This window comes from Macadamia integrifolia, unplaced genomic scaffold, assembly GCF_013358625.1.
Source record: "Macadamia integrifolia cultivar HAES 741 unplaced genomic scaffold, SCU_Mint_v3 scaffold2344, whole genome shotgun sequence".
In the NCBI taxonomy this organism is placed as follows: Eukaryota; Viridiplantae; Streptophyta; class Magnoliopsida; order Proteales; family Proteaceae; genus Macadamia; species Macadamia integrifolia.
In genome coordinates, this window is record NW_024868649.1 from 18,388 (window position 1) to 34,987 (window position 16,600).

The window sequence follows — 16,600 nt, forward strand, 5'->3', positions numbered from 1 at the left end:
GGAGTGCCAGTGAGCATTGTTTCAGATAGGGACCCAAGGTTCACTTCTAGATTTTGGAAAAGCTTACAGCGTGCCTTGGGATCACAGTTGAATTTGAGTACTGCTTTCCACCCACAGACTGATGGTCAGTCGAAGCGAACCATACAGATATTAGAGGACATGCTCAGGGCATGTACAATGGAGATGGGTGGCAGTTGGGAAGAATATATACCTCTTATGGAGTTTGCCTATAACAACAGTTACCAATCTACAATTGGCATGGCTCCGTATGAGGCATTATATGGCAAGAAGTGCAGAACTCCTTTGTATTGGGATGAGGTAGGTGAACGTCGAATGTTAGGACCTGAGATGATACAGATGACTTGTGACAAAGTCGACGTTATCCGAGAACGGATTAAAGTAGCTCAGTCCTGTCAAAAGAGCTATGCGGACACCCGCAGAAAAGACATCGAATTTCAGCCAGGAGAAAAGGTATTTCTCAAGATCTCTCCTACTAAAGGGTTACAAAGGTTTCACAGAAAGGAGAAATTAAGCCCAAGATACATTGGACCATTTGAGATCTTAGCCCGGGTTGGCTCAGTAGCCTACATGCTTGCTCTGCCACCTTCACTTGGGGATGTTCATAATGTATTCCATGTCTCTATGCTGAAGCGATATGTTCATGATCCCTCTCATGTATTACCCGTGGAGCCAGAATACTTTGAAGCTGACATGACCTATACAGAGCAACCAGCTGAAATTTTGGACCGAAAGGTGAAAACCCTTCGCAACCGCTCCATTTCCTATGTAAAGGTGCGATGGGCTAATCATTCACTTGAAGAAGCGTCTTGGGAGAAAGAGGATGAAATGCAATCCAAGTACCCTCATCTTTTTGATCAACCAGGTATGCAATTTCGAGGACGAAATTTTTCAGAAGGGGGGGTAAATGTAATACCCTACTTCTTAAACCCGGTCTGATTACACGGTTGACCCGGTTTAACTATGCAGGACCCGAACCGGAGGGATTTAGAGCGGGCTCCTTATGGACTATGATGGCAAGGGTGACCTTAAACACCGGCTGGCTCGACAAGTCTGAGCCTGTGCCAGAAGAGACGAGAGTACCCAAGCCGTGTACATGCACCTACTATAAGGCCATGTACGGATAAAGCAGGTATTGTAGCCATATATTAAGGTATATACGTATATTACATCGTATGCCAGGGGTGGGGTTCGCGCCGAGGCCCGAACTCTGTCAAAATCCCAAGTTTTGGCCCTCAGGTGGGCGGACAGGTGGGCGCACCCACCCACCTGAGTGACCCATCCATGTGAACTATTTAGTTATTTAAGAAGTATATATATATAGCATTTATGATTTTCCTTTCTTTTCATTTATGACACTCGTACGTTGGTGAGGATAGTAAAGAAGAGAGAGAAAAGAAAGGGGAGAAGAAGGGAAGAGAAGGTAGAGGAAGAAGAGAAGGATTTCAACGGCGCCGAAGCTTGATTTTCCCATTCCAGCGCCGGAAGTGTGATCTTCAACTCCAGATCTACATTTAGAGGTAAGCAAAGTTGGGTTCCTTGAACATTCACCATACCCAAGCATAAACCCTTGATTCGAGTAGGGTTTCTTGAGATCTTGTAAATCCCCTTTGAAATGATGAATCTAAGGTTTAATAGATGATTTATGTGTTGATCTTGAAGGATTCGAAGAGGTATTGACAAGGTTGGAGAAGCATTGTGGGTTTGAAGTGATTTTGAGGGGTTTGAAGGTGTTCTTGAGCAAAGAAGGTAAGATGGTTTCCCATCACTTGAATCTAACCTAGATCTAGGTTAGAACCATCCTATAAGACATTGAAAGTGTGAAGAATGAGTTGGGAAAAGCCCCATTTGAATCCCCAAAGAATGGAGGAAGTTGGGAAGAAATAGCAGTTTTCCCGCCAAGACCGATGGGCCATCTGGCCCGCCTGTGAGCACCCGCTTGAGAGAGCAGGGCCTTGAGGCACAACCGACCGGCCAGACCGACGGGCAAACCGGTGGGCCACCCTGCTCGTCGGTCTTAGCAGGGCCCCCTGGCACAATCGACGGGCCAGACCGGCGGGCCAACCTGCCCGTCGGTCCAAATCGGTGGGCCAGACCCGTGGGCTAGACAGGTGGGCTGTCTGACCCACCTGAGAGGCCTCGAATGTGATTCTTACGTCCGATTAGACCCAAATCGGACGTGCGACCTTCTTTTAACGTTCTAAACATGATTTTGTCATCGGATCTCGTTAATTTTGATTCTAAAATGTTGAAGTACTAACCCCGCTCAATCATGTTAGGTTCACCAAATCCTACGCTTCTCGCACCGGATCTCACCCATACCGAACGAAAATCCTTATACACTACAGGTAAGTGGGGAGAGGACGTTTGGCCTTGTTTCAAAGCATTGTTTGGCATTCATTTAAATGTATCTAGTCTAGTCATGCCATCATGAATATGCTATGTAGATTAGTCATCCTCCCATTGTTATGCATGTGTGCTATGTTTACTTTCTAAATGCCAAGTGATGAGATGCTTATGTGATGAATGTTGACATCATGGTGCATAATGCATTAATAGACTAGATGCCGTAGTCGGCTTGGAAACGAGTGCATTGGTGGCCCGTGGTATGGGACGCTGAGGCACTATGCAATTATACTATTGTCATATAGGAGCATGCGGTTTAGGATTTTACCTTCCCGTGCTACGACCCTTCCCAACAGGGGTTAAGGTGTTGGGTTACCATTTGGGGGGAAGCAGTGGTCGCGGTTGTCGGGTCACTGTGGCGGTTAGACATAACGCCCAATGGGTCAATAGGACAATCGACAACCCCGATGGTACATTTAAGAGGGCCAATCGTACTGCTTTTAAATTGCTGGAGTCAGCACCTTTAATTTCAGTCATTTACTTTTCTGTTGAGAGCTAGTGGATGACATTGTTTTTACTTTTTCGAGTACTCACGGTGGGCCTTCTCCGACAGCCCTATGGGCGTATCGCGGGATGGAGTTTGCGGCTTGTACCCAGAGTATACGCGCACTGTGGCTGTAGTAGCACTAAACCAAAGACTTAGTAATGTTGCTTAGGTGGATGTGATTTAAAATGTATTGCATGGCATGTAGTGCATATGATTGTGTTTTGATGTGTGGACTGCTGTGTGGTCCATCTTACCACTTACTGAGCTAGTGAGCTCATCCCGCGGGCACCCCCTTTTTAGATGATTTTACAGGTCATACATCTGAGGAGCACGGGGTGGACCCCACAGTCGAGTTCCCTGAAGAGAACTGGTGGGCCCCTGAGGAGTTAGAGCACGGCCTTAACTGCTCGTGCGAGGGTTGTGCTACGAGACCGCAGTTCTGATGCCGAGCTGAGCTCCACTTCTGAGGCCGAGTTGAGCTCTACCATGTGATGCCGAGCTGGGCTCAACCCTTGATGCCGAGCTAAGCTTTAGCCTTTGATGTCGAGCCGAGCTGTGCACTCTGATTATTTTGATGGTTTCCTTTATGTACTTGATATGTGAATTGTACTTTTATTGTGTAAATATCATGCCCTCGGGCCCACATGTATATAACTATTGTATCACAATTCGGGTATCAAGTATTATGGGAACATTCACAGGTAAACCTAGTCTTCCGCTGATCTGATGAGCTTATATTAGTTGTGTGTATGCTATGGTGGAATACAGTATTAGATGATCCTGACAGGTTTGGGTTAACTGGTGTTAACCCGGTCATTGGCCCGGTTCAGTGTGAACGGGGTGTGACATGCCCTCTCAGGCGGGCTGGTCGGTCCGCTGGTTCTCACCCATCGGTGGGAACAGAGGGTTTGCCCTCTCAGGAAGATGCCCTCAGGCGGGCTAGTCGGCCCGCCGGTCCTCACCCACCTGAGGGGGCGAAAATTTGCTTTCTTCCTTGAAACTTTTTCCAACCTTGGGGAAACCAAATGGGGCTTTTCCAATCACATTTTTCACACATCTAAGGTCTTATAAAATGATTCTAACCTAGATCTAAGTTAGATTTAAGGATTGAAAAGCCATCTTACCTTCTTTGCTCAAGAACTCTTTCAAAACCCCAAAATCACTTCTTAGCTCAAGAAATCACCAATGCTTCTCAAATCTTGTAAACACTTCTTCAAATCCTTCAAAATCAACACATAGACCATCTATTAAACATTAGATTCATCATCTCAAGTGGGATTTACAAGATCTCAAGGAACTCTACCCAAATCAAGGGTTTCACTTGAGTTTGGTGAAAGTTTAAGAAGCATAGCCTTTGCTCACCTCCAATCGTAGATCTCATGTTGGGGATCACCCTTCCGGCGTCGGAATGGGAAGATCAAACCTTGGCATCGCTCAAAGTCATCCTTCCTCCTCTTTCTTCCCCTTTCTTCTTCTTTGTCGTTCTCTTTTCTTCCCTTCTTTTCTCTCTCCTCTTTACTCTTCTCACCAACTCTTTAATGTAATTAATGAGAAAAGGAAAAATACAATAAATGCTATTTATACTTTAAAATATCTAGTAACCACATGGGTGGGTCACTCAGGTGGGCGGATGCGCCCGCCTGTGACCACCCACCTGAGGGTCGAAACTTAGCCAACAAGTGGGATTTTGATGGAATTCGACTCTCGGCATATATCTCACTCTCGGCACAAGGTATATTATACGTATACACTTTAGGATATGGCTACATACCAATGTTACCCATACATGGCCTTATGATACGTGCATGTACACGGCTTGGGTACACCCGTCTCCTTTGGCACTGACTCGGACTTATCTGGCCAACCTGTGTTCAAAGTCACCCTTGCCATCATGGTCCATAAAGAACCCGCCTTAACCCTCTCTGGTTCGGGTCCTGCATGATTAAACCGGATCAACCGTGTAATTAAACCAGGTTTAAAAAGTAGGGTATCACAGTGTTAACGTGAAAAAAGGGCAGTGCAGGTTCAAAGGTGTAGTCACGGACCAAAAATATGATGGGGTGATTTGGTGTTGCCCACATTCCACCCTGATATAACATCATAGACCTTTATTTTAGGTCTATTTGTAATAAAGGATCTAGTAATTATGCATAATTGGCCGATTGAAAGGAAAATGTTTATTTACCAAAAAAAAAAAAGATATTTACAATTATGGTTTTTTCATTTGTTTACCCTCCATCACACCATGTCCTGCCATAGACTATTTTGTAAGGATATCTCAGGAAAAATCAGAGCTTTCAAACAATAAACAAGGATATTTTATCAGTATACAAGGACACTGAAGGACATTTTTTTTTTTTGGGGGTAAAAAAGGACACTGAAGGACATCCTTATACAATAAATAGCCTAGATTCTCACAAGTGAAGAACTTTGGGAGGAGATGCTGTGAAGAGAGTTGACATTAACAAGTGAAGAAGTTGGAGGAGGGAAGAGAAGGTTGTTGACCCAAGACTCTTTTTCTTGCATTTAATGGTCTAACAGATGTATAAGTGGGCTGAGATCAATGTAATGAATGACAATTATTAGAAGCATATATCTAACTTATGAGATCTATGAGATGTCATTGTTGATTCATGTATCAGTCAATGTCAACATAGTTCGAAATTACCAAAGACAATTTTTGGTTTCTACTTTCATTGTAATGCAATATCGAAATGAGATTGTCTTGTGCATGCAACTAAACAACAGATAACCTGTTGCGGCCATGTAGAAATTTTCGTTGACAAGCATCTGCAAAAGTTGTTGCAATTGCCTCTGTAAGGTCTTACAACACACACATTTAAAACAGAGTTTAAAATGTAGATTGACCAACTGACAGAAATATGGAAATCAAACAATTTTTCAAGTGGATCCAAGATGAAATTAACTAAGAGACTCAAGGTAATCAAGAAGTTTTTCAGGAAGAATTAGATCACAGAATTAGAACAATCAAACATTTAATCTATCAGAATTACGAATCCACAGAAAGTTTCTCTATGGAATTATGGGTAAAATCAATACAAACACCTGCAGAATTAGCAAATCAAGTGCTTTCTAGAAGTTTCCACTTTGACATACACAAATCTTACACCCACTCCTATAGTCTCATTTGTTTCCTTGTTTTTTTGGGGGGGGGGGTGTGGAAGAGAATGTTACCCACTTGAGCTTCCACTATGCCAGTTTGTAGACCAATGGAAGATCATGTAGAGGCATCTTCAACGCATAGGGGGTAGTGTAGTCTTTTGCACCCACTTGTGTATAGGCATAAACACTCATAACACAACTATCCTAATTTTATTACATTGACCGGGTAAACCTTGGATCTGTTACCTGTAACTCATATGAACCAAGAAAGACCGAGGCCATGAAAGACGTTAAACCATTTTCATGCCCATAGCATAGTTTTAGGTATTGCCGATCTGTATCATATCAATGATGACCCATTATTGATAGGATACCGATATGTATGTGCAGAGTATCTATTCTCCCACCTCAACCCTTCACAACAACCCTAATAGCTGGACCTTTCGAAATTGGAATACTGGGACCACTGAATTGGACAGCTAAAAGTACAGCTCAAAAAAAAAAAAAAAAAAAAAAGTAAACCATTTTGACCTCTTCTCTTCTCTCTCTCTCTCTCTCTCTCTCTCTCTCTCTCTCTCTCTCTCTCTCTCGAATCTAGAATTCTAAAAAGGCCTGGAGCATAGTGAACCTTTTCTAGGTACTGAGTGGGAAGGAATAAGAATTAACAAATCTAAACGTCAATAAAAAAGTGCCTGCTTTCGGATGATAACGACCAATACAAATCTCTCCCGACTCCTCTCTTTAACTGTATCTATAGTCACCAAAACCTCTTCTCCTCTCCTCTCCTCTCCTCTCCTCTCGTTTTGCCATTTCTCTTCGTCTCTTCCTTTCTGCTTCATCATTTCAAGAACAATCAGAAGAAGAAGAAGAAGAGCGAACGCAAGCGAACGAGAGAGATAAGAGAGAAAGGGAGGTGGCAGGGTAGGAGGCTATTTGCAGAAGAAGATGGAGGTGAAAGCGAATGGTTTGAAGAAAGAGGAATTTCATCATCCGAATCTCGATGGACCGACAAATCCAATGGTTACGCCTCTTCTCACAGATCTCTATCAGTTCACCATGGTTTATGCTTACTGGAGAGCCGGCAAGAATCTTGAACGAGCTGTGTACGTGTAGTTGCACAATTGATTCTATCTTCTTCTTAGTAGTCTTTGTTATTAATATCTTCCTATGGAAGTAGCTGTTCCTGGTCATTTTCTCTTCGTTTATGATATCTGAACGTACTCTTTCGGAGCCAATTTTTATGCATTGCTTAAGGGAAAAGTGATGAGCTTTCTTTCATTTGTTTGTGTTTTTTCCCCAGCTAACAACCATGTCTAATTTGTGGATCTTTTGTAAAATATATGATTTTGAACAGTTTTCTGTTGGCTTGGTATTGCAAGAAATACTTTGAGCTTTGCCTTGTTGGAACCTCTGTTTTCTTGACAAAAGGAGGTAGTTTTCAGACTCCATTAATACTTGGGAAATTATTTACTGGAGATCATGTATGGTCCATTGAATAACTGATACTCAGTTTAATGTATCTTTTTCAAAAAGAGAAGCATCTTTATCTGTGATTCAGTTTAATGTCTCTCTCCAATTCCCATTCATCATTCCTCCTCCCTGTCTTATCTGTTCTCTTACTTTTGTGTCCTAGAGCGGTTCTGGAAGATCCCCCATGTAGATTCTGTCATCATATATTAAATTGATCTGTCATGGGGTGGGGGGGTTGGGGGGAAGCTGCACACTGTGCTAATGTTGTCTCTTATGTCATGGAATGGGCTCTTACATCCCGAGAATTTTCTGATACAAAAGTAAATCTATGCATATGGATTTACTTTTGTGCAAATATCTTTACATTTTTTGTCTTCAATCTTCACCAGACTGATGTATTTGCTTTTCAGTGAGTCGTTGATAAAACTTCATCTTTGCTGTCAAAAAGGAAAAAAGAGAAACAAAACAGAAATCAAATTCGACATCTGTCAATGCATGCTTACTATTATTGGAGTTTAGTTTTGTGAAAGTATGGCACCATATACGTAATTAGGAACAAGCTATGACAAAACATGAGTACATCTGGGTGGACCCTTACTATATTTTCTTTTAGATGGTTGGATAATCACTGCATGATCATTGAACCCTCAAGTTTACAAATGGACTAGCATGCTAATAAGATAGAACCTGATATTGGACATAATTGACTGAAAATAAGAAAATATTCAATATCTCAATCTCCAACAACCAGATCTCACTGAATTATGGTTGAGTATAGAGCTCAACTAAACCTATCAATTGATCTCGAATTCTTGAAAATCAGATAAGATTTCGTAGGTGAATTCCAAGATGCTTAGTTTTCAAGTTAAAGCAAGAAACTAAGAAAATTAACTGGAGATCAATGATCAGATCTCATATACAGGTCTAGAATTACTCTTACGGATCACAGAAACTCAGATTTGCGAGAAGAAATTCAATTTCAGCAGATACATAGCCAGAACTAAAAATCAATATATAGAAAGAGAGGACAATCAGTAAGAAGTAGAGGATAGAAGGACCGATCAGAACTAGAGAATAAGAACGGTGAAGAAAATAGAGGAAAGATCACACCTGATCTCAGATGTGAGCAATACTAGAAGGAGAACGAAGAAGAAGCAGCAGCTTGCCTGATCTGGAAAAAGCATTTGCATATATACAGTTAAAAAACAAAGCAAGTAAGAAAGCTGAAAATTAAGTGTAACTTAAACCAATCTTGAACCCAGAAAACTGAACCAATCCCAAAACAGCAGGCTCTTCTTCTTCTCTACCTGTTGGAATTATGCATCAGTCAGTTTCAGGCTTTCAGCTGGATGTAATTCGGTTAAATTTAAATACCAAATCAAGTCAGTTCTATACTTGTAGGTGCTAGTTGGAGTGCCACATGGCGTTTTTCCTAACCCCTTGGCTCAAGTTTGAAAGTCATGTCCGTGTTTCCAATCTTCAAGTGCATTCATGGTTACCTGCATTTCTAACTTGTATCTATTCTTCTATGCTTGTCTTCTGAAGTTATCACCATCATTTTCTTGTGTAAACTTAATTTCAACACTAGTATTGGCCTACAAAAAAACAAAAGCTTTTGCTTGTTTTTATTTGGTCATCATTGTCTTCAATGAATTTAGAGGTTTATCTTTGCAATGATAATATAATTTCTTAGCTTTCTTTACGGGGAAAGGGGGAACAAAAAGATCCATTTTTCAATGGGTGTCATCTGAATACCTGGGAATTTTTTTTTCTTGGCTTCTTAGTTGGTGTTTCTGTTTTTCCTGTACTCCAAAGCTAATATCTAGAAGGTTCGTTTATAATGCAATTCTTCGGATGGTTCTTTTGTTTTTCCTAATCTTGAATGTGTTTCAGGTTTGATTTATTCTTCCGGAAGAACCCCTTTGGAGGTGAATATACCATCTTTGCTGGCCTAGAAGAATGCATTCGGTTCATTGCCAATTTCAAACTTACAGAGGAGGAAATTTCCTTTGTCCGTTCATCATTGCCTTCTAATTGTGAGGTAAAACATAAAGTTTGAGTTTGTAATGTTCTGATTTAAATATATGTTGAAGCCAGAAATGGGACCATTCATTAATGAACACATAAGTGGAACAATTAAAACGTAGTTGGATCTTCTGAACCGTTAGCTTTTATGGCATCATTAAAATTTCAGAACTTTATATTCAACTTATGAAAACACAGGACACTTTTTTTTTGGGTGTGATAATCAAGATTCTATTTATAGGATTAAGAATCAGTACAACAAACAAGGTGCATACGACCACACAAGAAGAGAAAATTTCCTTTGTGATTGGATTTGAACAATTCCATCCAAATAGAAAGATGATATCTAACCACTTGCAAGTCCCACCAGATCACTGGACCAGGAGTATATAAAAAACATTTTGTGTCTCCTATTGGAAGTGCTGAACTGATCTTCAAAGATCTGGTATATGGATCTTTGCGAATACCTTCAAATGATTCAAACTGAGTCAACAGTGCATATCTAATATGGGGTTTTCCAAGTGAGCCCATCTAAGAAGCTGATGATAAAGAATTTCTGCTTAGCTGTTCATATATTTCAAATCTAGGGTCAACTACAGCTATGTAGAATCTTTACTTCCAATTTTTCCTAGGATTGGTGCTGAGAAACATAGAACTTCAAGACATTTCAAGATGTTTCTTCTAACTTTTATAAATGTAAACCCTATTGTTCTTTTTGCAAGTTAATTAAAATAGAAGAATTTCTACTGATTCGCTGAGTTCATTGTGCAATGAGTCCGCTTCTTATGGTGTTGAGACTACATTGTCCCCTTTGAAAGATTGTTGAGACTTGAATCAATGATCAGGTGGTAGAAGTGAGACTCTCTCTCTCTCTCTCTCTCTCTTGCATTTCTTTCATTTGGTGAATGTATATGGTACACAAGGAATAGATTCACGAACCAGATATTTTCGATTGACTAAATTTTCCAAGTAGAGGATGTTTCCTAGAGAATTAAAGTGGTATGGATGAAGTGGATAGTTGCATCTGGAGTATTGTGTGACCGATGTATTCTTGTAAAGCTTGAAGGAAAATTCTATAGGACAGTTGTAAGACTGGCTATGATGTATGGGGTGGAATTTGAGGTAGTCAAGAATCATAATATAGACAAGATGAGTGTAGCAGATATGAGGATGTTGAGATGGATGTGTGGCAGCTTAGGAGGGATAAAGTAAGGAATGACTATATTAGAGCTTATTTGGGAGTTGCTCCAATTTAGGACAAGCTCTTAGAAAGTTGTTTGAGGTGGTATCACCATGTTTAATGGACGCCTTGGGATAGTCCCAATTAGAAGGAGTGATCAGATTCAGATGGAAGGAGCTAAAAGAGCTAGGGGCAAGTCTAAATGACCATAGGAGAAGTAGTGAGGAAAGACATGCAAAATTTAGGTCTTGACTCTAGTATGACCTCAAATAGATCTGTTTGGAGGGGCAAGGATCCATGTAGCATACCCCATTTAGGTAGGATGTTTCCGAGGTGGTGTTGGGTTCCTTCTATTTATTTATTTATTTTTTTTCCCTTTCATGGATCCTTGGAGCCGACCCCATTTAGTTGGGTTGATATATATATATATATAATTTTTTTTTTATTTGCCATATAGATTAGTTCTTTGCTACTAAAGCACATTTCATAAATCACTTCACATTTTGATAAGATCAAACTTATTTCCTATGTAATACAAGAGATTCTTTATGTGTGTTGATGACTGGATCTTTATTCTCATGTTATTATTGATAATAGCAAGCTGTGTTGTGAAATATACTCTCTCTGTAACCCAATTCGTGATTGCTACTGTTATTCCGTGGTTAACCATCTCTATATGTTGTTTCACTATAGGATGGTTTTTTCGATTATCTTAGGGGAATTGACTGTTCTGATGTTGAAGTGTATTCTATTGACGAGGGATCAGTTGTTTTCCCAAAGATACCCTTACTAAGAGTTGAAGGGCCCATTGGTGTAAGTGATATCAGACAGACTGAACTATTTATTGTTAATTATATGAATGGACAAAGAGACATTGTGTTCTATATAAAATAGTGTGTTGGGTCTTTTTTAAATCATACTGTTCCAATGAAAACATTATGCTGCGTGCTTTCTATGGAATATTTCAGGTAGTTCAACTTCTGGAGACTCCTTTTGTGAACCTTGTCAATTATGCTTCATTAGTTGCTACAAATGCTGCAAGACACCGATTTGTTGCTGGGAAGTCAAAAATTCTACTCGAGTTTGGGCTTCGTCGGGCACAGGTTGCTAACTTCCATTTTCATTCATGTGAAAGTGCTTACCTGACTTTATCATGAAAATTTATATTTCTTTCACTTGTAGGGGCCTGATGGTGGAATAAGTGCATCAAAGTATTGCTATATGGGTGGTTTCGATGCAACAAGGTTATTTCAGTCAAGACATCGGTTTTTGTTTCTTGGACACTTGGATTGATTTTATTTTGTTTTTTGTTGATTTTGGTAACAGTTCTAATTGAACTCCTCTGGCTTAGTACTTTATTTTGGTGCTTACTCATTTGTTATGTATATAAAGTAATTTGCATTAACTCACTCATACACGGTTAAGATACATGATAATTGATGATATGAAGTTATGGTTCATTTATGATGGAAAGAATGGATTGCTCCTGATTATGTTGCTTTTCTGGTGGTATGCTGATATATATTTCACTTAATTCAAACCGCTTCACATTAAAATGATGTGGATTAAACTAATGAAACATGACACCCATATGAGTTTATTGAGTTTGATATAGTTTATATGAAAAACAAAGTTTTAGTAAACCTGTTCCCAGCTAAATGAAGTAAATGATCTTATTAATTTTTGAACCACGTGATATTAATCAATAAACAGTTACATCCATGGAACAGAGTAAAGGTGCAATATTGGATGGGCTAATCAAAATTTGCCCCAGCTGGAGTATTTTACCAGCCATGGGCTGGTTTAAGATTGGAAGTTGCTAGCCTGAGATTGGGCAGTGGCGGTGTAGGGTTGTGGCATCGGCCTGGCTCAACCTGTGCCCAACCTCAATTTTAGGTATCTAACATATAGATAGTCCGGTCAAGATAAGCTTATCTTGTTGGCCTTAATATCTGTCATGTGGCAGTTTAGTCGCTGCTGAAATTCTGTGGACATCAGCATCTATCTATCTGGTAAGTTTCAACCTAGTACATTTTCCCACCTGGAGATATAAAGTTTTCAGAACTGGTAAATAACTCAACCTTGGCTGAGAGTATTCAACTAGGGAAAATACGAGGGTAAAAGAGAAAATGGACCTTATGGTTGAGATGAGACCCCAAATTTGACATGTGGCTAATCTATGGGGTGTACAACCTACCCGCCATTTGATTTATCTTGACTTTGTATGTGGCCTGGGAAAGTTGGGTAGTGTTACTGCTGAAAATCTGTATGAGGCAGAGCGTCGATCCTGCACAAGCACAGAAGGCAGAGGCCTGGAGGTATCTCCGGGATTAGTCCTCCGATGCCCAAGTTAGAGACCGGTAGAACAGTTTTTTCACAGGAGTAATGGTGTGAGCGTATTGACTTACCTATTCTGTCTTTTAGGGTTCCTTCTTATAGGATTACCCCCTTTTCGAGTCCTACTAGGATACGTCTTCCTACCTTCGTGGGGGATATTCTCTATTCGGGTATCTCCTCCTTACGTAGTTAGAGTCCTTCGCGTGCCACTCTTCGTTGAGGGGAACTCAAGACTCCGCCTTCCTCTGATCTCCGGAGTCCTGGTCGTGGTGGATATACCTCGGCTGGGTGCCATGTGTCCCCATTTGGGATGCCACATGCCTTTGTCTCACTGGGTGACTAATTTGAGCGTATCAGAAGCCCCCTTACTGCCACTAAGAAACCCTTCTAGTGGGAGTAACCACGCCTTTCTTTTCCCCCTTTCTTTATGTTCCTTCGGCCCTTTTCATTCAGATTCGGCCTTCGTCTTGTTTGAGGTAGAGGCCTTCGGTCAGGTCTACTCGACTTTGGCATGGGCAACCAACCGAGGTAGTGACCTTCGGTCAGGTCAGCTCGGCCTTGGCCTGAGCCCCCAACCGAAATAGAGACCTTCGGTCAGGTCTGCTCGGCCTTGGCCTGAGCCCCCAATCGAGGTAGAGACCTTCGGTCAGGTTTGCTCGGCCTTGGCCTGAGCCCCCAACCGAGGTAGTGACCTTCGGTCAGGTCTGCTCGGCCTTGTCCTGAGCCCCTAACTGAGGTAGAGACCTTCGGTCAGGTCTGCTCGGCCTTGGCCTGAGCCCCCAACGGAGGTAGAGACCTTCGGTCAGGTCTGCTCGGCCTTGGCCTGAGCCCCCAACCGAGGTAGTGACCTTCAGTCAGGTCTGCTTGGCCTTGGCCTGAGCCCCCAACTGTGGTAGAGACCTTCGGTCAGGTCTGCTCGGCCTTGGCTTGAGCACCCAACCGAGGTAATGACCTTCAGTCAGGTCTGCTCGGCCTTGGCCTGAGCCCCCAACCGAAGGACGAAAGAGGTTTGATTCCTCGTGCGTTTGACTTAAGTAGTACATCGCTCGTGTCTTTGGCTCGAGCGACGCGTCACTCGTGTGTTTTGCTTGGGAGTGCCTCGGGATTCCCTATTGATGACTTGTCTTGGTCATAATGGCCTTGAGCAGTCGGATCGTCGTTACCTTGCCTATATAAAGCTACCTTCCCCTCATTTTAGGCATTCTCTACCAGAGCCATCAACCTTCGGTCTCATACTCTCTCCTTTGTCTTCGGTTTCCTCATCCATCGTCATCAGTAAGTTCCATGTCTAGCTCCTTCGGTAGTAGGCCCTCGTCCTCTGAGGGGACCATCTCTAACCCCCAAGAATCGTAGCCCCAGACCTGTGTCTCTTCCTCTATTGTAACACCCCGCGGATCCGCAGGTGGTCCGAGCGTTGAGGATATTATAGAAGGGGTTTTTGAATCCCGAGCCCAGACGAATGAGTCTCTTCGCTTAGAGGCTAGGGACATAGTATCTACTATTTCTGAGGTCGAGCTCAATGAGCTTAGGGTCTCCTGTAGTATCCCGGGCGAGTTCGACCTTCGGCTCTCGAGGCCCACCGACAGGGCCAGTTATAGGAGCCCTGGTGAACTCTGCTTCTACCGAGATGCTTTCAAGGCAGCGCTTCAGCTTCCTCTTCACCCTTTCTTCAGCCAAGTGTTTCGGCACTATAGAATCTGCCTAGCCCAGTTGACTCCAAATGGGTGGCGGTAGATCCTTAGCTTTATAGTATACTTCTCTCGGATTCAAAGGCCCATCTCCCTTCCTCTTTTTCTTAATTGTCTGTCCCTCGGTGCCAATAAAGGGGACTCGGACTGGTATTACTTCAGCCCTCAGAAGGACATTAGGCTGCTGAATGGGTATCCTACGTCGATCCACGGTTGGAAGCATAAGTACTTCTTTGTGAGATCGGCCGAGGATTTCCCCATCGGCAACGTCTGGGACATCCTTGACTTGAAGGATGTGAACTCCGCGCCAGCCCTCTTCGGGGTGGACGCGGAGTCACTGGCATTGGCCAAAGGCAGGCCTCGGAGTCCGCCAGTCGAGTCCGATAGTCTTCAATCGGACACCGTCCCGTTTCAATTTGGGCTTAGCCTGGGTGAGTCTTAGGTTCACCCGATTTCATTCTTGCCTCATCTGCTTCTTCCTTGTGCTAACTTTCGCTTCTCCCATGTAGTGCAACTCTCCAAGGTGGATGTTAAGGCAGCTACGGTCGCCAGGCAGACCCAAACGAAGGAGGCCTGAGCAAGAGAAGCCCGAGCGAGGGAGGAGCAGTAGAGGCAGAAGCAAAAGCAAAAGGAGAAGTGGAAGGTTTCAGCTTTTGAGCCGACCAAGCCTCCTTCTAAGAGGAAGAGGGGTCTCGCGTGCGATCCCACCGAAGGGGCCATTCAGGCCTTGGCCGCACCGGACCGAGATGCCTCTACTCCGCTTGAGCCTCCATCCAATGTTAATTTCCAAAGCTCGATTCTAAACCGAGGTAGGTGCGAGCGTGGCTTCGTCCTCGATTAGTCTGTGAAGGAGGATGATTCTTTCGCCGTTGGAAGGGTGCCCGCTAGTTGGTGCTGAAGGGGAACCTCCCGAGAGATGTTTCCGATGCCCAGAAGCAGGGGACCTCGACCATGGTGACTAGTGCCTGCTTCTACATGGTAGGGGTAAGCTTCCTTCGGCCTTTAGATTTCCTTCTTGATCGATGTATCTCATTTCTATAACTTATGCTTTTCTTCAGGCCCAATACCAACTTGCCCAGCTCATCGTCCGAATTGAGGCCATGGTTCGGGACTTGGAGAGATCCGAGCTGGAGAAGGTGAGCCTGGAGAATGAGCGCTCTGTTCTACTTGAGAAGGTAGAGCATCTGGAGACTAAGCTCCTTCGGGTTCGTCAAGAGCATGATCGGGAACTATCGGAGCTAAGGTCCCAAATGTCCGCGAGGCTTGAAATGGCCGAAGCCCGAGGGGTCGAAATGTATAGGGCCTCCGAAGACTTCTATGAAGAGGTTAAGCAGGCTGCTGCTCTAGGATACACGATGGGCTCGACTGAGGTCCGAGACTGGGTTCTCGAGCATTACCCTGAGGTATCCTTTGAGGATAGTGGCCTAATTTTTTAGGAGGAAGGTGGAGCAGCCTCGGCTCGTGCCCCTGTGGCCACTCAGATGACTGAGCTCAAGGAGAGTGGTGATGAGGAGGAGGTTCAGAGACCCCGCGAAGTCCCCTTTACTCCTGGTCGTGATGGTTCAGACCGAGATGTCCCCAACGCTGTTGATAGTGAAGCCGTTCTCCTGACCGAAGCCCCTTGAGATGTCTACCTTGTTCTTTTTGATTACTTTTTGGCCTTCGGGTCTCTTTTTTTGTATCCCTTATTTTTGCAACTTTGGCCTTCAGGCCTCTGTAATTTTGGCCTTTGGGCCTTTTTGAGGAATGGAACACTTTCTTTCTTCCTTCAGATTCCCTTGTATTCTAGCCCCCCTATTTTTTTTTTGCAATCCCGATGATTAATTTCGAACCCGAAGGACTGTCACAGGTCTTTGGCTGACAGGT

General features: G+C 43.0%; 1 protein-coding gene across 2 annotated transcripts in view; it reads left to right on the forward strand.

Moving 5' to 3' along the window:
- Positions 1-6,642: 6,642 nt before the first annotated feature.
- LOC122066321 (nicotinate phosphoribosyltransferase 2-like) overlaps positions 6,643-16,600 on the forward strand; it is a 58,271-nt gene continuing 48,313 nt past the window's right edge. The window contains exons 1-5 of one of the 2 annotated variants that reach the window (XM_042630142.1): positions 6,644-7,137; positions 9,398-9,545; positions 11,403-11,522; positions 11,678-11,812; positions 11,892-11,953. In XM_042630142.1, the coding sequence (XP_042486076.1) occupies positions 6,980-7,137; positions 9,398-9,545; positions 11,403-11,522; positions 11,678-11,812; positions 11,892-11,953 (623 nt within the window). In that variant the 5' untranslated portion in view covers positions 6,644-6,979. Of the gene's footprint in view, positions 7,138-9,397; positions 9,546-11,402; positions 11,523-11,677; positions 11,813-11,891; positions 11,954-16,600 lie in introns of both variants that reach the window. The other variant, XM_042630143.1, reaches the window with a different exon arrangement.